At 29.3% G+C, this 21,442-nt stretch overlaps 1 protein-coding gene across 13 annotated transcripts in view; it reads left to right on the top strand.

The window, feature by feature from the left end:
- Positions 1-21,442, top strand: part of LOC122518261 (potassium channel subfamily T member 2) — a 124,687-nt gene that overhangs the window by 55,737 nt on the left and 47,508 nt on the right. Inside the window, exon 1 of one of the 13 annotated variants that reach the window (XM_043637081.1) lies at positions 3,271-3,803. The exons of the other annotated variants lie outside the window; for them this stretch is intronic. Within the exon in view, the coding sequence (XP_043493016.1) occupies positions 3,724-3,803 (80 nt within the window). The 5' untranslated portion in view covers positions 3,271-3,723. Of the gene's footprint in view, positions 1-3,270; positions 3,804-21,442 lie in introns of those variants that run through there. 13 annotated transcript variants of the gene reach the window in all.

Raw genomic sequence — 21,442 nt, 5'->3', positions numbered from 1 at the left:
TTTCGGTTCATCGAAGCATTTGGTGGTATCTTTGGGGGAAAAAAGAAGGGAATGAAAAATTCAAATAAAAGAAAATTGTTTTCTTTTTTTTTTTTATTTATTTATTTCTTTTCGGTTCATCGAAGCATTTGGTGGTATCTTTGGGGGGGGGGAAGAGGGAAATGAAAAATTCAAATAAAAGAAAAAATTATTTTCTTTTTTCGACTGTAGGAAGAATAAAGAGAGAATTGTATACAGTGGTGGAATATTTTTGTCGAATCGCGTCAAAGGAATCGCCTTTATATGACTCCGGGAGATTTTCTTCGTAAAATCCAGCTGCCTGGGTTGTGTCCTTAAATCCGAGGTCCTTCTTCTTCTTCTTCTTCTTCTTCTTCTTCTTCTTCTACTACTACGAGGTCAAAGGTTTACGATCGATGGTGCCAGTGTTTTATGGACGGAACGGCTTTACTCGTAAATTTCCCATCGAAATATTTCGAGTCTGACAGTAGGGCAATAGCGATCACATTTTATCTTATGTTTTTGATCTATAAGATAGGAGCCATCGCGTAATGGCTTTCTTAGGACCACACAAAAAGGAAAGACTGATCTTTATTATTATCTCGAGAATTATTCCAGATCTCTCGCCACGTACCTTTATTATTTTATTTCATCGAAAAACAAAGAAAATCGTAAAACGGATTTGTCGAACAAACAACCCTCGGTCGGTGGACTTGGATTTTCAACGATTATTTCCACGCCCATATTCCCACGACACAACAAAATTCAATTCTTTATTATGAAATGTTCCTTAACGTTTAAACTTAAAAACAAACAAAAAAAAAGAAGGAAAAGAAAAATATCAAAAGAAGAATCCGAAGATCAAAATTCGGCTGGAAGAAGCTTCATTCGAGTTTTTTCACGTTGGAGAAGGAAAAGCATAAAAAACAAAATAGAAAAAACAAATAGAATTAATCCTATCGATGTAATATAATTTCGCGCGTAAGTTTTACAAGCTGTCGATCTCGTGAAATAATTATTTTCGTACATTTGAATTTATGAGAAAAATTGCCGGTTGTTTATTGGCCCTATTTTCATGTTTTTTCGCGAGTACGGTTTGATGTTGTTCGGGGGCGGGGGAGAAGGGGAAGAGGAGCGGCGTACGGCAAGGGTGGGTTTGAGAGAGATAGAGGGAAAAAAGGTTCGAGTTGGTGGGGGGGGGGGGAGTTGGATGAAAAGTAGGGGTTGCTCGTAACGCGGAGAGGGAGTGAAATATGTCGGAGCTTGCGCGTATCCCACCGAACCCGTGGTTTCTCTCCTCAGAAACGGCAGAAGTTTGACGATGAATCCGCTAGTCGGCGCTGAACCAGCCCACGCGAAGAGCTTTTATACTTTGCGAGCTTTCGGAGAGGAGGTCCTCTCGCGGCGGCTCTCGATGCCAGAACGGCGGGCTAATGAAATCGCGCGATTACGCGTCAACGGTATTTTATTTCAACACGAATTTGATAAAAACGATGATTCGTTATCTGAAGAGGAAGTGTCGTTGCCTAAATTCCAAATATCCTGACTCTCATCAAAATCCGTGACGAATAATTTAACAACCAAAGGATATTATTATTAATCAAACGTCATCTACGTAGTCTCTTATCACTTTGTCAAGAGAAATCATTGAGAAGAAGAAATAACAACAACAACAACAACAACAAAAAAACAAGGAACAAACAAGAGGACTTTTCGTCGAATCGTTCTACTTTTTATTATTCGTCCGAGATCTTTTTTTCTTTTTTTTTCCCAATTTCAAATGGTCAAACCTAATATGTGATTTAATCTGTTTCTTTTATCATTGACATTTTATTTGAGTAAAAAATATAAACAACGTGTTTCCGTTAGCTCGTGTGCTTTTTCTTTTTTTTTTCTTGTTTCTTTTTATTTTTATTTTCCGATAAAAAGGGCGCGCGAGTTAAAAATTACGGAGGAATTGTCATCGTCGTCGTCGTCGTCGTCGTCTCGTGAAAAGAGAATAATCGAAGATTCGTTCTTTTCGACAAAATTCAATTTTGGAAATACGAAAATGAAAAGAGAGATACGTAAAAATGGAAAATAATAAACGAAAAGAAAATTGTATTCCTGTTTATTGATTATCGTACGGAAGTTTTCATTGATAGTGATCGTGAGCTAATGATTACATCAAGTGATAGCAAACATCTCAATCAAGAAAAAAGTCATTAAAAAAAGGGAAGAAAATTCGAGGAGAGAAAATGATGATATCAATTTTACTGCGCTAATGTTTCTCGTATCGCGAATTCCTTTTTTCATTCATGTTTTCCCCCATGATCAAAGAGAACAAAAATGTGAATTGAGAAACGAAAAAATAAAAGGATGAGAAAAGTTTACGAGGATGAAAGAAAAAATGAGAGAGAAAGAGATAGAGATAGAGATAAAAAAGAGAGAGAAAAAAGTGTGTTATGATTTTTCATAACGACAAATCATTACGTGTTATGTGTATTCGATTAAGAAAGTAAAAATAATATCTTACGGAGGAAGGTGTGTTTGTGCTACGCGAAAACTTAAGAAAAGATAAATTAATAATTTAGAAAGAAAGAAAGAAAGAAAGAAAAAAAACACACACACACATACACACACCACACACACAAAAGTGGAGGAGCAATTCGATGAAATGACAGGAGGAGGAAGAAATATCAAATAAAAATTATAATAGCTCCTTCCTCCAATTTAGGATATTATCCAGAGCACGCTGGTTGGCGGGTCCAAAAACGTAGAATATTTTTAATATTACGTACACGTAAGAGAAAAAGAGAGAGAAAGAGAGAGAGAGAGAGAGAGAGACGTGTATATGAAAGAAAGAGAAAAAAAAAATAAAATAAGCCTTGTTGTGCGTATGCGAGAGTCCGTTTGATATGCGTGACAAACCTGAAATAGAAATGAGAAAATGTTAATTAAATTTACGATAGAATTTAATCAGTAATTTAATCGTTAATCGAGGAGACGATAGTGGTTGAAGGTGGTGGGGTGGGAAGAGAAGGAGAAGGAGGAGGTGGAGGAGGAGGAAAAGTGTGGAAAAAGTGGGGGAAGAAAGTGTCAGTGGTCCAAGAAAAAGTAAAAGTAGCCTACTGGTGGTCCAAGTATTAGTGGCTTAGTGTATTTTTTATGAGTGTTATGTGAAACTTTGGGAAAAGATCGAATAACTTATATGCGTGTACATAAATGTGTACTTTCAGATAAACAGATATATATATATGTATGTATATATATACATATATATATATATCATATCATATATATATGTGTGTATATATACAGTGTACACATATTTCTTATATATGTGTATGTACATTGTTTATCTTTATGCATTACGGGTTAAACGTGTTCCGCGTAATCGTGCTCGTTCACTTCGTTGCTTCATCGAAGCTCAGTGACATCGAATATAGTCAATGTTCGGCCGGTACTTGCATCGTGAGTTCAAAAACGGACCAAATATTATCTTAAGATAATCTCCAGTTAATGTAGTGCAGTTAAAAGAAAAAAGAAAAAAAGAAATATAAACAGTGTAAAGTAATTTAAACAGCGTTCACCGTTGTTGTTATCTACTCTCTCTCTCTCTCTCTCTTTCTCTCTCTTTCCTTCTCTTTATATCATTTCGGTTACATCATAATCGTGGGATCGAGTTCGGCGTGACATCTTCAAAACAATAAAAAAAGAAAAAAAAAGGAAAAAAAAAATAAGAAAATGTTAACGATGACTACGTCTAGCAGATACAGCAGCTACAATTGTCTGACCAGTTGGGACAGTTACGACAGAATACCAAGGTATTTTTTATTCTTGCCTTTTTTCTTTTTTTTTTCTTTCAAATATCCATTTTCAACGATAATTAATTGTTTATCTTCCTATTAGACTATCATTTGAAATGGAATACAGGCAACAACTTGGATCTTAAATCCTATGAATGATGATACAAAATAATAGAAACGGATATACGGATTATAGTTCTCTCGAGTTGACTATTAATTATTCGCATTGTACATTCCAGGAAGTTTTTTTACGGATTGACGAAGTCAACAAGTTAAATTATACGTTTTGTTAGTTCGGATACTTTTAATCTTCTTTTTTCAACAAATTTGAAATATCAAAAACTTCTCATTTCGAGCAACGTTTTCCTTCGATTATCAGAAAACTAAATTCTTTTCATTAGTTCCAAATAGAATCGACTTCGTCGAACCTATCTTTATCTTTCTCTCTCTCTCTCTCTCTCTCCGTTTTTATCCAATTAGCTAACTAAAACTTTAATTCGAATAGGATTGTTCTCTCCTAACAAAAATAATCTAACAAAAAAGATCGAATATAATCGGCAATTCAAATGATTGTTATCTATTATTAATAGATACGAATTCCTTGATAATTTTCATCCAGTTATTGGGTATATGAATTCAGATTTATAGGATATAAATGAAATTACCTATTCCGATTTCATTGTCCTATTGGTTGGTTTTACGCGCTTGTTTGTTTGTTTGTTTGTCCGTTTGCTTGTTCGATGACCAACAATTGGATGATTCATTTAAATTCATCTTTTTGACACGAGTCACAAATCAATATTATTTATATCTTATTTTTTGCATTAAATAATCGTCAACGTTTGAAATTATTTATACGAGATTCTTCGGTGTCGAATGAATTCGTATACGGTTCGTAGTTAATATTTTTATTTGAAAAAAAAAAAGAAAAAAAGAAATATAAGTTCGACGAATAACAAGCTCCACTAACAACGGAAAGACAAGTGGTTGGCAAATATTAGATATAACGACCTGATTTCGATTTGGAAAATCCGACTAGGCCGTGGGAGTTTCTCTATAAAAAAAAGAAAAAAAAAATACATCGTTTAAGTATACAACGAACAGGTATAACTTTTCTCCACTCGAACAAACACAAAGTAAACGATGCCCGCAGAATAATTCCAATTATACGGATGATAAAAGAACGACTCGAAGGATAATAATTCGGCTTTACCTATGTTTTTATTATATTTTCTAAGATACTTTATATCTTTTCAAACGTATTAATTTGAATAAAACGTATTATTTCGTTTATCAGGAAAAATATGTTATTGTTACAGGCTTGGATATTTAAACGGAAACATTTTTTGGCGATAAATCAAATAACGAGATAAACAAATTGCGTTGATCAAATTACTTGAAATATAATTTAAACAAATACGTAAGATTTGTGTTCACACTTGTTGTAATATGTGCTTATAATTATAAAAGTGGTCTAAGTCATAATATATTTCTTGTTTCGTGAATTTAAAGGATTATATTTGAACGTTAAATGAATTCTATATAATATTGAAATAACAAGCATTATTTAACGATTAATTTTTGACAATATCGTAAAAGTTACTTTGAATTAATTTAATTTAAAATAATTCTCAGGAAAAATATGTTATTGTTACAGGCTTGTATATTTAAACGGAAACATTTTTTGGCGATAAATCAAATAACGAGACAAACAAATTGCGTAGATCAAATTACTTGAAATATAATTTAAACAAATACATAAGATTTATGTTCACATTTGTTGTAATATGTGCTTATAATTATGAAAGTAGTCTAAGTCATAATATATTTCTTGTTTCGTGATATTTAAAGGATTATATTTGAACGTTAAATGAATTCTATATAATATTGAAATAACAAACATTATTTAACGATTAATTTTTGACAATATCGTGAAAGTTACTTTGAATTAATTTAATTTAAAATAATTCTCAGAAAAAATATGTTATTGTACAGACTTGTATATTTAAAAGGAAACATTTTTGGCGATAAATCAAATAACTAGAAAAACAAATTGTGTAAATCAAATTACTTGAAATATAATTTAAACAAATACATAAGATTTATGTTCACACTTGTTGTAATATGTGCTTATAATTATGAAAGTAGTCTAAGTAATAATATATTTCTTGTTTCGTGATATTTAAAGGATTATATTTAAACGTTAAATGAATTCTATATAATATTGAAATAAAAAACATTATTTAACGATTAATTTTTGACAATATCGTGAAAGTAACTTTGAATTAATTTAATCTAAAATAATTCTCAGAAAAATATGTTATTGTTAAAGGCTTGTATATTTAAACGGAAACATTTTTTGGCGATAATTCAAATAACGAGACAAACAAATTGCGTAGATCAAATTACTTGAAATATAATTTAAACAAATACATAAGATTTATGTTCACATTTGTTGTAATATGTACTTATAATTATAAAAGTGGTCTAAGTCATAATATATTTCTTGTTTCGTGATATTTAAAGGATTACATTTAAACGTTAAATGAATTCTATTTAATATTGAAATAACAAACATTATTTAACGATTAATGTTTGACATTATCGTGAAAATTACATTGAATTAATTTATTTTAAAATTATTCTCAGGAAAAATATGTTATTGTACAGGCTTGTATATTTAAACGGAAACATTTTTTGGCGATAAATCAAATAACGAGACAAACAAATTGCGTTGATCAAATTACTTGAAATATAATTTAAACAAATACATAAGATTTATGTTCACATTTCTTGTAATATGTGCTTATAATTATGAAAGTAGTCTAAGTCATAATATATTTCTTGTTTCGTTATATTTAAAGGATTATATTTGAACGTTAAATGAATTCTATATAATATTGAAATAAAAAACATTATTTAACGATTAATTTTTGACAATATCGTGAAAGTTACTTTGAATTAATTTAATTGAAAATAATTCTCAGGAAAAATATGTTATTGTTACAGGCTTGTATATTTATACGGAAACATTTTTTGGCGATAAATCAAATAATGAGAAGAAAAACTAATTTCGTTGATCAAATTACTTGAAATATAATTTAAACAAATACATAAGATTTATGTTCACATTTGTTGTAATATGTGCTTATAATTATGAAAGTAGTCTAAGTCATAATATATTTCTTGTTTCGTGATATTTAAAGGATTACATTTGAACGTTAAATGAATTATATCGTAATATTGAAATAACAAACATTATTTAACGATTAATTTTTGACAATATCGTAAAAATTACATTGAATTCATTTAATGTAAAATAATGTGCTGTGAAATAACTAATAAACTAATTTGTTTTTTCATTTTCATTTAAACCACTTACATAATTATGGACACATATGTAAAATTGTTATTTAGCATAGATAATATTTGAACAACGATAAAGATATTGAACCACGTTTTATTCGTATCATAGAATAATCATCTTTACAGAGATGAATCGATAAAATGAAATCCAATTTCTCTATCGATCTCTTTATATACTTGGAATATAATTATAAAAAGTAAGATTTTGGTGTGTGTTCATTAGAATTAAAATCGAATTATCGTGGATTAGTAAGAAAATGTAAAAGACTTTAGGTTATTTTAAATTAGTACATTTTCCACGTAGGATAAAATAAATGGAATATTAATTAAAGACCAAGTTAAATACACTAATCTCGAGTATAATGGTGAAATATATATATAACTAGTAACTTCTATAATACTTGAATAGGCATTGTACTAGCTTTCGTTAATGTTTAAGAAATAACCAATACAAAGAGCAACGATCCCGTAGGTTCTAACGGATACGCTTTATAAACTATTTACAAAGTCGACAGAATGGTAACAATTGCGATATAAATATTAATACGATGAGACCACGGTAATACGTTACGTGTCGTATAATATTAAAAGATTTTTAGTAGCAACGAAAGACAGGATCGATTTATTCTACAGAAATAAAGTAGAAGTCAAATGGGGATGGGAACGGGGACGAGGACAGGGATCGGGGAGGGGCTGGGGGTGGGTTGTAGTCGTCGTTGGTTGGGCAAAAGCCTTTCAGATAATTTCATGTCACCATGTGAGGTACAACGATCACGTAATAGCCACGTCCTTTGACGTTTCTTCTCTTCTTTTTTCTATCTTTTTATTTTCTTTTTTATTCAGAATTAACAACACGATTAATTAGTTACTTTATTACACGGAATTGTTTCGAATTTATTTCGATTTGTTTTATTCTTTCTTGTTTCCCGATACATAAGCTCGATAATAAAATGAATGAATTTCATTCGTCGTAGTCCACAAATCGTATGCCAATTCTCTAATGAAATGATTTCAATTGTATTGTCTTTCGAATTCGCGTGAATTTAACGGAAACGGAAAAGAAGATAGGAGGGAAGGGTAATAATTATCAGATTAAATAAATACAATTTGGCTTTAACGTTAGACAGGAAAGATATTTTTGATGAGTGATCGATAAGAAAGGCATAACCAAGGCTATCGTGATCATTCCCGACGTAGGGCGTCACGCATAGGACAATAATGTGCTCATATATTGCTGATGAAAAAATAAATAACATTAGGGCGTACCCCGTGTTATCTTATTTTCTCACTCTCTCTCTCTCTCTCTCTTTGTTTCTTCCTTCCTCTTTTTTTTCCTTCGTTCTTTTTCTTTCTTTCTTTCTGATGGTTTCGCAGGTGCACGAACAACACGCACGTCACGCAGATAAATTAGCGAAAAGTTCAACCGAATATTTCATTCTCTTTTGTGGTTATACCCATAGCACGAAAAAGTATCTGCTACTCTACCCGCTACGTCAAATATTTTCCAAAAGCAACGATCCCTAACGTAAATCCGCGAAGTAAATAAAGTTTTGTAATAATGTAACAAGGTTGTAACAACGTCCTGCATATTTTTCTAACTTTTCAAATATAGAAAACTCATGCATCGCAATTTAACACTTTGTGATATTCGTGTTTTAAATCTGTGCTTTATTGTAAAATGTGTTAATGTAATGTGTGTAATGTGTAATGTGTAATTTAATGTAAATGTGTTTATGGGTAATTATTTCGATATTTGTTCTACGGATAATTGGTATTTTTTCTTTTTTTGTGAAAAGAGAAGAATACATTTTCTTAGTCAGATTAAATCAATTCGTTGTCCAACCGATCATTAAATTCAATTTCATTCTGAGAAAAATTGAATGGTAATGGGAAAAAGTTGCTATTGGAATATTCGAAAAAATCCTTGAATAAATACTTTTTCATGAAATTTTTGATTAGTTTGTTTTACAGTAATTACCGGTTTATATTCTTCGCAAACTCATTGTTCCACTCTTTCCTTCCTTCCTTCCTTCCTTCCTCAATCTGTCACTCTCATACATCGGAACGTTATAATAACGCTTTTACGAGATTGGCATCTCCGGAAAATATTTATTTCACGATAATAACTGACTCGTTACGATATCGAGAGTATATATTCGGGATCATTTTCCTATAGTTAAATAAATATTATATTGAATTTAACATAAAAATAAAAAATAAAAAAATCTAAAAACCTAACGAACAACAACAACAAACAACAAACATTATTTTTTAGTTTTTTTTTCAGTTTATTAAATACAAATCGTAATACAAATCTTTATAAAGTTATTACAATTTTCGTAATATTATGCAAGCGACTTAATTAATTACTTTTCCACGTAGTATAAAAGTGAAATGACTTACTCGTAATTAGTAGAAGTTAATTTCAAGAATCCAAATTGATTGAACAATTTTTTTTTCCTTTAACTTATTCAACAAATATAATGAAATTTATTTAAAGCAGATAGGTTCCTATACTCATTGAAATTGTCGTATTTAACGGTAAATGATTCGATTGAATTTCGACAGATATAGGAGAGAAACAAAAAGTACTTATATTAGTACTAAAGGATTGACTCTAATCGAAATACCTTGTTCCCACAATTACTAGAGTAACCACTAGGAAACCAAGCCTGCATCTGATTCTCTATTCTCGTTCTGTTAATGAAACATGGTCCGCTTGTCAGTCCGTTTAGGATTGGTGACTGTCGTATCATAGCGATGCTCTAGAAATAGATCGTAAGATTATTGTCCCCTTTTCTTCCCTAACCCTCCACCAATAATCGTTTCCTTCGAGTGTTGGGAAGCATTTAATTAGAGTACATTGAACGCTTGGTAATATGTTTTGAATTTTATTTCATTTTATAAAACTATAATATAATTATCTTATTATGATATGTTTATTAATATGAAATCAGATTTTAGATATATTATTATTATTATTAGATATATTATATATAAGATAATATGTCTTTTAATTTGAAATAAAATTTTAGATATATTATATTATTATTAGATATTTTATATTATTATTTATATTTTATTATATTTATTTATATATTATTATATTATATAGATTTTTATATTATTATTAGATATATTATATATAAGATAATATGTCTTTTAATTTGAAATAAAATTTTAGATATATTATATTATTATTATTAGATATATTATATATAAGATAATATGTCTCTTTTAATTTGAAATACAATTTTTTAGCTAATTGCATTATGAACAATATATTTTCTTTTATTTATAAATAAATAATGTACATTTTATTGAACGTTTCTATCACACATTTTACAAATTACAGGACGCAGTTATTTGATCATTCGTGATAAGTCTAGTGTTAATTAAAAGGGAATTTACAGGATACAGAAATATGTAGGATGATGTTAAATGTGTAGGAGAATATAGAAATATGTAGGATGTGAGTTTGGTTTGTGTGTATGTGTGTGTGTATGGGTGAGTTGAACAAAGGTTATATCCGAAGGAAAAAATAAAAGGAAACTCTCGTTCTGTGGGTTAACGATTGCTAACCACAGCAGCGGTTATCAAATTTATATTATATTTCTGTGCGAGAGATATCGATTAAGATTATTATATTATATGTGTAGGTGTGTACGTTGCTTTACGACAAGAAAGAAAAGAATGTATGCACGGGTGAGTTTCAGAATGATCGAAATATTATCTATTATATTATATTCTCAGAATTGCACTTATTATTCATTATTCATACTTTAATAAATTGAATACAGTTTATAATATACACACACAAACGCACACATATATATATTAATACAATTTAAATTAGATTATGGATCTTGAATTTTGTATAATATGACAGTGTGAATTAATTCTTTTATTTATATATATGAGCCGTTTATTTTGAAAGTGGCCTAACTCCATATAACCTTAAATTGAGATATTTAAAGGTTTGCGTTTCAATGCAATTAAAAATATACGTAAAGAATAACAATGAGTTATGTTGCTTAAGTGTATCTAAAGGTGTTCAATTTACAGTTCCTATTAAAATAATGGCAATTATTAAGTGAATAATATGTGTTTTCTTACCAAGAATGGAGTTAGGCCACTTTCAAAATTAACAACCAAATTCGTTATAAAATTTGAAGGAACCGAAGTCCATTCAACATAATTTAAGATGCTTCAAATTGCGAAAAAACAATACTTATTTTATTTTACATATCTTTATAACACTTTAAAACATCAATTATGCGATTCAAAATATTTTTTACAAACATAAATTACAAAACAATTTTCTACTCATCTACATTTTGTGTATGTGAAAGGGATTTAAAGAAATCATGATGTTCCGGTGGTATATATCGTAATAAGTCAATTATGTCGTTGAATTTTGCGGTTGTAATTTGTCTTATATTTTTATACAGTGGGGTCAATACAATATTTTCGAAGTTTCTTGATCTACCCCGACGTGGTAATAAATTCAGGACTTTCAAATTTTAGTTCTCATTCATCGATGTCTTATAGAAAATCTTATTCATTTTTGACAAAACGCATCCAACATATTTTTAATCAGTTTATTGGTTCTTCGTTAGAATTCTTGACCCTTTTAAAAATTGCGTCTTCTAATAATTTTGTTGATACAAAATCTTCTTGTCTCATTTCATGTACAATAAAATTATTACCTTTCCGACACTTTTTGATAATATTGTAATACTCTCGGGGAACAAACAGTAAATTATTTTTTTAATGCCATTTCTACCACACCAAAATCTCTACTCCTAATGGAGTTAGGCCACTTTCAAAATAAACGGTTTAGTGATTCAACTAACTCTGAAAACTTATGTGTCCAGAATGACCGTATTTACTCGGAATATAAAAAATCTTAAATGCTTTATTGATAGATAATTTGAAGCTGTACATGTTACCGTGGGTAACCGGAAAAAAATGAAAAATGGAGTTAGGCCACTTTCAAAATAAACGGCTCATATATATGAAACGAATTATAATTAACAATAGGTCTATTCCAACGAATAAAAAAAGAGTATGAGAATAGAAAAGTATAGAAATAGAATGATATTTTGCGCGTTTCACAATTATACGAATACAAAATGGGATGAATGCGAATCTAGAATCGGATATATGCATATGCAAATTAGTCAGGTATAATAATATTACGATAGGGGGAGGGGAAGTGATCGAACCGATTAAGGTTTTGATAAAATCCAATCGGGCTACTGACCATACTATGAAACAAGTTTAGCATTTGCTAGTTAGTAGGTTGATAACGAGCTTTAGCGAGAATTATCGTGGTCTACCGATAATCACATTTATTTCGAACAATCTGCTTCGCATCGTCAGAATTAGTTTTCAACTTCTTCTTCTTCCTTTCCTCCTTCTTCTTTTTCTTCTTCTTTCTTGTTTTTATATTTATTTATTTGATTCCATCATAATTATCTTTTTGTCGGGATATTGTTGGAATTATTTATTACCAAAGTAAGGGAAAGATGACTACCGGACAACCAAAGGTCTCAGAGATTGAAAACTTTGTGAATTTATCGAGAACCCTTCACCCTACCATCCCTTTTTCTCACCCATTCCCCCACACCCCTTTTTCTTCTCCCAGTTCTCCTAATCGCCGTTCGTTCGAGACGAGGTGCTATCGATCAAGCTAATTGTAGGATTGCCCTTCCGGCCCTTATATATCCGCCAGTTTGAATAGGCTCGAAGGGCGAACCAAGAGAGAGAGAAGCCCTGTAACGAGGTACAACTTAATTGTTACTTCGCTTCTCGAGCTAATTAAGAAGGAAACTTCTGTGGAATCTTAACAAAAAGGTAAAAGATAGAAAAAGTAACAAAAAATCAAGAAACTAGGGGTTTGGATGGGGGTCGGGGAGGGGGGAAACGGAGAAACGTTAGGGGAAATTTTCGACGTGAGATTTATTAAGAATGACGACGACTGATCAAGAAAGTCTCCCGTTAAATTTTGATGGAAGTATTAACCGATAAGAGAAAAGATATTAAACGTATATAAAGGTATGATATTATTATTATTATTATTATCAAACTTTTGAATTTAATAAAGTTTTCCTAATCTATGGTCAGATTTATATCAAATGAATAAGTATGATGTCATTTGTCGTATGGGGACGAACTTATAAGAACGAATTAACAAACTGAAGGATTTCAAACCTGTTCGATAAGTGCTATGAACGCATATATGCGTCCAATGTAAAAATTCCTATGGACTAAGGACAAATATATATTTTTTTTTGGTTACTTTTGTTATATCAAAATTAATTCACATTAGTAGAAAAATCATATTCTGTTCATTGTAATTGCAATCGTTAGGTGTGCTTCCTATTCGAAGGGTTAAACGAAGGTTTCTAAGTTTGTTCATTTATTAATTAAGAAATTTCATTTAAAAAGAAGTAAATTAAATAATCACTTTGAAGATCATACGATATTGCAAGGAATAAGAAAATAAAGTGCGTGCGTAAATAATAAAACACGGTTTGAATTGAATCATTAAAGGTTCGAAGGACCCTCTTAAACGAAATTATAAAAGATAAAGCAGAGCGTGTGTTATCACGTAGAATGTGATCTAATCGAAGGATGAGAAAATATATTTAATTTTTATACGAAAAGTGACCTTTACGCGTATGAAATCGTAAAAAAAGAATGTGGTGTGTCGTAGTGTATTAAAAAGTTCAATTTATATTGACCTTTTACAAATGTCACCATATATCTAGAGTAGATTTAATCTAAATATTATATAATCATTTTCTTGATTTTAAATATAATATATATAATATACGATTGCAAAATTATCGCGACAAGAATTATAACGTGACACGTTAACATAAATTGTAAGTATAACAAGATTTTACAACGATAAAAAAGTATATATATTATATAATATTTTATATAAAATATTAAATTATAAAATTAAATTATTAATTAAATATTATATTATATTATAATTATTAATTAAATTATTAAATTATAAGTGTATATATATATTATATAATATTTTATATAAAATATTAAATTATAAAATTAAATTATTAAATTAAATTATTAATTAAATATTATATTATATTATAATTATTAATTCAATTATTAAATTATAAGTGTCTATATATATTAGATAATATTTTATATAAAATATAAAATTATAAAATTAAATTATTAAATTAAACTATCAATTAAATAATATTATATTATAATTATTAATTAAATTATTAATTATAAGTGTATATATATTAGATAATATTTTATATAAAATATTAAATTATAAAATTAAATTATTAAATTAAATTATTAATTAAATATTATATTATATTATAATTATTAATTCAATTATTAAATTATAAGTGTGTATATATAATATATAATATTTTATATAAAATATTAAATTATTATATAAAATTAAATTATTAAATTAATTATCAATTAAATAGATATTATATGATAATTATTAATTCAATTATTAAATTATAAGTGTGTATATATATATATATATACAAAATATATATATGTTATATAATATTTTATATAAAATAAGTATAAAATAATATATCTAGAAAAAAAGATTCGAATTCGCGAATGAACGAGGTATACTACTTGACCGAATCGAACTATCGTATTTTTCCGATGATCTACTAAACCAGGAAGAATAGTTTACGATAGAATAAGAAGAAGAAGAAGCAGCAGCAGCAGTTTTATTTTTTTTTATCCTTATTTTCCTTCTTCATTCGCGATCTAATCCTACAAAAGGGTCTTTGTAAAGGGACGCGTAGAAGAAGAGGCGGTAATCAAAAACTTTTCCGCTTCGTACTCTTTCAATAGGGTGGAGGGGGGTGGTGGTGGTGGTGGTGGTGGTGGTGCACTTACCTTTCTCTCTTGGAAACCGATCTCGGGAGGGTTATAGGATTTTTCCGAGACGATGCTTTGGGCTAGATAGAAAGAAAAAGAGACGGTAATAATAATAATGGTGGTGATGGTGGTGGTGATGGTGGTGGTGGTAGTATTTGAGAAGTGTACATAGATGTGTGTAACAGATAAAAAAAGATAAAAAGAGTGGAAAGCGTACAGTAGTCGAAGATAAGAAAGTGGTACCGCGACTTTTTCTTTTTCTTTTTCCTTTTTCTTTTTCCTTTTTCTCTTTTTCACATCCCTTTTTCGTCTCTTACTTCTCTCGTATCGAATCGAATCATTGTACCCGTGGGAAATAAAGTTTTGGTCGATCATACAGCATTCACGCTAAAAAGATAGAGAGTGAGGGGGGGTGGTGGGGGTGGTGGTGGTGTCCGAACCGAAAAATGTTTCGACTACTGCACTCGAAGGAATCTCAAAACTAAGCTCGACGTTCCAACCACAACCAGTACACATTTCTACAATTCTTCCAAACGATATATCTTCTCTTTTTTTTTTTATCTTTTTTTATTGATTATTTCTTCTTTCCATCTCTCTGGCAAATATATATGACATTTTTTTTGGTTTGGGAGGGGTCTATGGGGGTGAGGAAAATTCAATAACAAGAGAATCCTATCCTAGAACACACGATAGTGTGTTGTATTTTCCATTAACGAATCATTTTCGTGTAGGTTTTTCGTGTATCGATGTCATTCTTAGTTTTACTATTACTGTTACTATTACTATTATAGAAAGAAACGAAAATTTCTTCGGAATCCCTTTTTTTCTATTATTTATTCGTTTCTTTTTACTCGGAGGAAAGAATAAATAATATTTCGAATAAATCTACTATTTTCTAATATTTTATCTATATTTTATCTAATATTTATATTATTATTTATAATATTTATATTATTATTATTTATATTATTATCTAATATTTTAAAAATAATATTTCGAATAAATCTACTATTTTCTAATATTTTATCTATATTATTTATTATATATTTATATTATTATTTATATTATTATTATTTATATTCTTATCTAATCTATTTTAAAAATAATATTTCGAATAAATCTACTATTTTCTAATATTTTATCTATATTTTATCTAATATTTATATTATTATTTATAATATTTATATTATTATTTATATTATTATTTATAATTTTTATATTATTATTTATATTATTATTTATATTATTATTATTTATATTATATATTTATATTATTATTTATTATTTATATTATTATTTATATTATTTATATTATTATTTATATTATTATCTAATAGTTTAAAAATAATATTTCGAATAAATCTACGTCACGTGATATACATTTCCTCTTTAACAGAGTCAATGATCTTTTTTGACGTATACGAAATAATAATAATAATAATAATAATAATAAGAAAATAAATTCTCTTTCATGATGGATATAAACAAGTCGAGAGTTATCGGTTTTTCTTTTTTTTCTCGTTTGTATTTGAAAGGGAAAAGAGGAATTCGATGAGTTATCTTTGAACGATCCTACCTGAAAACTCTTTCGATACGTTTACTAGGCACCTCAAACAACATGGGGGCAGGGGAGGTAGAAAACTTTCCTTTTATCGCAAATATTCGTGACGTATGAATGACGTAATTCCTGACGTTTAAAATCCAGCTAATATATTACGAATGAGATCGTATCTTCAATCTCTTCCGTACAGTTTCTATCTCTTATTCCTTTTTGTTTTTTTTTTTAGAATATTTTACCTTTACTAACTTCGCGTATCGTTCAACTATTTTTCCCTATGAGTAAAATAGTCGAGTTGATAAAAGAAAAGAAAAGAAAAGAAAAGAAAAAGTGGATCTGTCAGTTTGAATTTTACGATTCACAACGTAAGCCACTTTTCTATCCACCATGGATACCAAGAAGAAACGTTAGAAAAGGGAACACTTGTTTTATACAAGATACTTGTTCGAAATTTTGATAAGAAATAAATCCTTTTCTTTGATTTGTTATCGCGAGGAAACACCATTAGCCCTTTTTCGAAGAAGTTTTTATTACGAAAGAGAGTCAAGTGTTGTCTCTTTTTGTCCTAAAAAAAAAAACGAAAAGAAAAGAAAAGAAGGGAGGAATAATCTGGGAGAAAAAAGAAAGAGGAAAATAAAACAATCTATGTGTGCAATTGCAGTGCCGTGCAGTAATGACACTTTTATACGTTGCATATTGTTCGAGCTAGAAGAATACTCAACGTGTGACAAGGCTCGAGTGTAGTTAGTCGTTACAAAACCTAGATGAGAAGAGATTTCTAATTTTAGATTCATTTGCGAATCTTCCCTTTTTTGGTCTAGCTCTAGCTATTTTTTCCTATTTTTATTTTGAACAATGTCATAGGCTCTTATATAGAGTTTCTTTTTTTTTCTTTTTCTATTGTATACTTTGTTTCTTTATTTTTTTGACCCGACGGAAAAAGAAAAAGAAAAAGAAAACAACACATTTCCAACGTTCGAACTGTTATTTTGATTGAAAGTGCATTTGAGCTTTTCACACGAAAATGTCGATATGTTTATCGTCCGTTGAAACTGTTCAACTGAAAGGAATACGAGATAAAATGTATCGCAAAAGTAGAGAAAAGATGAATAAGAAGGTGGAAACAGAACTATTGAAATATATATATATACTTTCTCGTTTATCGATAAATCTTTGAAATCATTATTTCACACCTTTCTCGATCGTTTATTCCATTGTAAACTTATATAACAAGCTTGATTTGCTAAAATCTATATTGTTAACATTTGTATTACGTTGTATCTAACTTCGTATCACATTTCTTGCTTAAACTTATTAGGATGATAATCTATAATAATATTATATAAATTATATAATAATATATAATAATTCAATATATTAATATAATAATATATAATAATTTCATTTTTTAACAAAACATTTTACAAATGTGTTATCTATCAGAAATATTATTATTACGAATTGAAACTATAAACGATAGATAGAAATACAATTACAATTTTGTATTCAATATTATATAATAATTATATATAATAATATATAATAATTATATATAATATAATATTAATAAATATTTAATAAATATAATTAAAAAAAAACTGGTGTGTGTACTTATGTACGCACGTAAGAAGTTATACTTCTTTGCCGTACCAAAACGAACATAACCTCAATAACCTCAAAAATAACTTTAAAAAAAAAGAAAGGAAACATATTTTCAATCGACCGATATATTACATATATAAGAAAGAATACAAAACAAAATAAAACAAAAATATCAAAATATAGATATCAGTCCATAATAAATATAAAGGAGATATATCGAATTAATTTATGCGTCAACGGCCATGGCGCTGTGATAGCATTGGTTCCCGCTCGATTGTTTAAGTAAAGCAGCGCTGAGTACAATTAGTATTTGGATGGGTGACCCGCTTGAGAAAAAAAGGGGAAGAAGAAAAGAAGACAACTTCATGCCGTATACTTGAAATCGCTTTGCCGCGCGTCGTAAATACTGACAAACTTCATGGTGTCGTTTTTCCAGACGCTCGGAACAAAATCACTCCCCATTATATTTTCCCCAACGCGCCAAAAAAAGTATAACTTCAAAAATATATATAATATATAGTAAAAGTGTAGGTAGATTTAGTTTTATATTTGTAGGTTTAGTGTATATATTTTTAATATTTTTCATTTTAATATTAAATATATCAATATAATCTTTAGAAAAATATAAAATAACACAAATATATCGTTCGTCAAAGTGATATAAGTAATAAGAATTATATTTTATGAAATATTTCTCGGTTAGATATAAATTGTTTTATCCTCATCTATATAATATTATTGATACTTGATATTATTGATTAGCTGGTATAGAGAATTAGAGATAATACGATCCCGCACAATAGGAAATAGTTTGCTACTTGACACGATATACCCGGGAGGTTTCAAACTGTCCGTAGCTAGAAAGTTCAATCGTAGAAGATTTATCAGGCATCAGGTTACTTTGCTAACACGAAATATACCACCCTTTCATTTTAACAAAACATTTTACAAATGTGTTATCTATCAGAAATATTATTATTACGAATTGAAACTATAAACGATTGATAGAAATACAATTACAAATTTGTATTCAAATTTCAAGATTCTAAAACGTAACAATTTCTATTCTTCTATAAATGCAAAATAAAGTTCTCGAACTTATCTATCTTGTAAAAATATAATTTAATGTTAATTTAATTAAACTAAATACTGAAAAATAAAAGACAAACGATTAGTAAAGATTAGAAATATTGTTATATAAAATATTATTTATTATATTGATCGTAACAAACGCGTAGAATTAAACGACGTATTAAACAATCATACTGTTAAAGTTATTTGAAGATCTAACAATTGCATTTAGAGACTTTGAACGTATCATCTATCTATCTTGTAAAAATATAATTAAATGTTAATTTAATTAAACTAAAAACTGACAAATAAAAGACAAACGATTAGTAAAGATTAGAAATATTGTTATATAAAATATTATTCGTTATATAAAATATTATTTATTATATTGATCGTAACAAACGCGTAGAATTGAACGACGTATTAAACAATCATACTGTTAAAGTTATTTGAAGATCTAACAATTGCATTTAGAGACTTTGATGCCTGGCGTGCGGCAGGCAAACGAATATCAAACTGCGAAACGTCCGATGTTTGCTGTCGGTCGCATATATTTCACTTGAAAATGATTCCTATTTTAGAAATGAGCACACGCAGCATATTTCGCTATTAATTATCACGCGTGTTATCATCATCAAACGCGAAATAATTCTTATTTGATAGACGAACTTAAACGAAACGCGTATAACTACTACGTTTTATTTTTCTTTTCCCATATTTCTTCTTCTTCTTTTATTTTCTTTTCTTTTTACGACTGAGGGTGGAAGAACGAGGTTGGAAGGGTTGTTACTTCGAAACGAATCTCGCGCTCAGGGGCGAGTGAGCAAGAGAAAAAAAAAGAAAACATTTGCGATACAACGAAAGTACGCTTTAAAATATTTTTTTATTACACTATCCCTTCCCTCCCCATAGAAATTCCTCCACGAATCGTGTTCTATTTCTTTTTTACCTTTTTTGTAATTTTAATCCGGAAACCAACGCGACGTGTATCGCGCGAAATAATAAGACAATTTCATGATTTTACGGATGTAATATTCGTACCTTTTATACGGGTGAATATTACGAAGGGTCCGAAGAAAAAGAAAAAGTAAAAAAAGTAAAAAAAAAAAAGAAAGAAAGAAAAAGATATATCGGCATTTTATCATCTCGCTTTTATTTCTTATTTCCCGTTGACACGTCCACTTCGTCACGGAACCTTTGTACACTTTATTTCTTTTCTTTTCTTTATTTTATCTCATCCAGGAATGTAAATTATCCGGAATTTTCTTCGTAATAGTAGTAGTAGTAGTCGTTTTTGGAAATAACAAGATGAAGTAGCAACCTGGCAGGTGATTACAGAAACATACAAACGGATTCCTTTAAAGAAGACATCGGTGAATTTAACGGGGAGGAACGAACCTTCGTCGTAATTTAAATGACTACTACCCTTCGAAAATGTTCCACGGTTGAACGCGTACAACGCGGTTGCTTTAAGTGGAGTGAACCCTCCAGAAATTTCGTATTAAGGGCTTGAAATTTATTTATCACGCGTTTACTCGAGATCAATCTTTAAAACCGAGAAGAACATGTTTGTGGTAGGAATTTAGCCTACAAAAAAGAAAAAAACAAGCAGAAAATCTATAAAATCTCTTCCACACACAGGAATACCTTTTCCTTGTTCCATGCAGGTTTCCAAACCTCCTTTACATTAATTACAACATCCCTTACATTTATTACAACATCCTCTTAGCAGTTATCTATCCGTACTAAAATGCAGAGTGGGTTTCAAGGGCAATGCATTTAGGATACCTAGATAATTATTTTATGGGGGCACTCCTGGATTTTTTCTTTCTTTTTTCTCCCTCTCTCTCTCTCTCTCTCTTCTCTACTTCTTTTTCCATTACAAAATTTATTATCTTAATAACTGTGTCACTCGTTATTACCATGGTTAGTACGAGAGTGAGTGAGTTAGCGAGTGTTAGAAAGAGAGAGAGAGAGAGAGAGAGAGAGAGAAGATCATAGCGACGTTCATAGCTTCGTTACTACTAGCTCTACTTGCTTTTAGCCCTTTAATTTATTTATACCGAGCCGAGCAACGTGCGAAGGGCGTATTAGCTACCGGCACGCAATTTCAAACACGCACGTCCATATGGGAGCCTCGCAATGTTTTCTCTTATTC

Source organism: Polistes fuscatus, unplaced genomic scaffold (genome assembly GCF_010416935.1).
Source record: "Polistes fuscatus isolate 324 unplaced genomic scaffold, CU_Pfus_HIC Scaffold24, whole genome shotgun sequence".
In the NCBI taxonomy this organism is placed as follows: Eukaryota; Metazoa; Arthropoda; class Insecta; order Hymenoptera; family Vespidae; genus Polistes; species Polistes fuscatus.
This window is presented reverse-complemented; position numbering and strand designations above follow the sequence as displayed.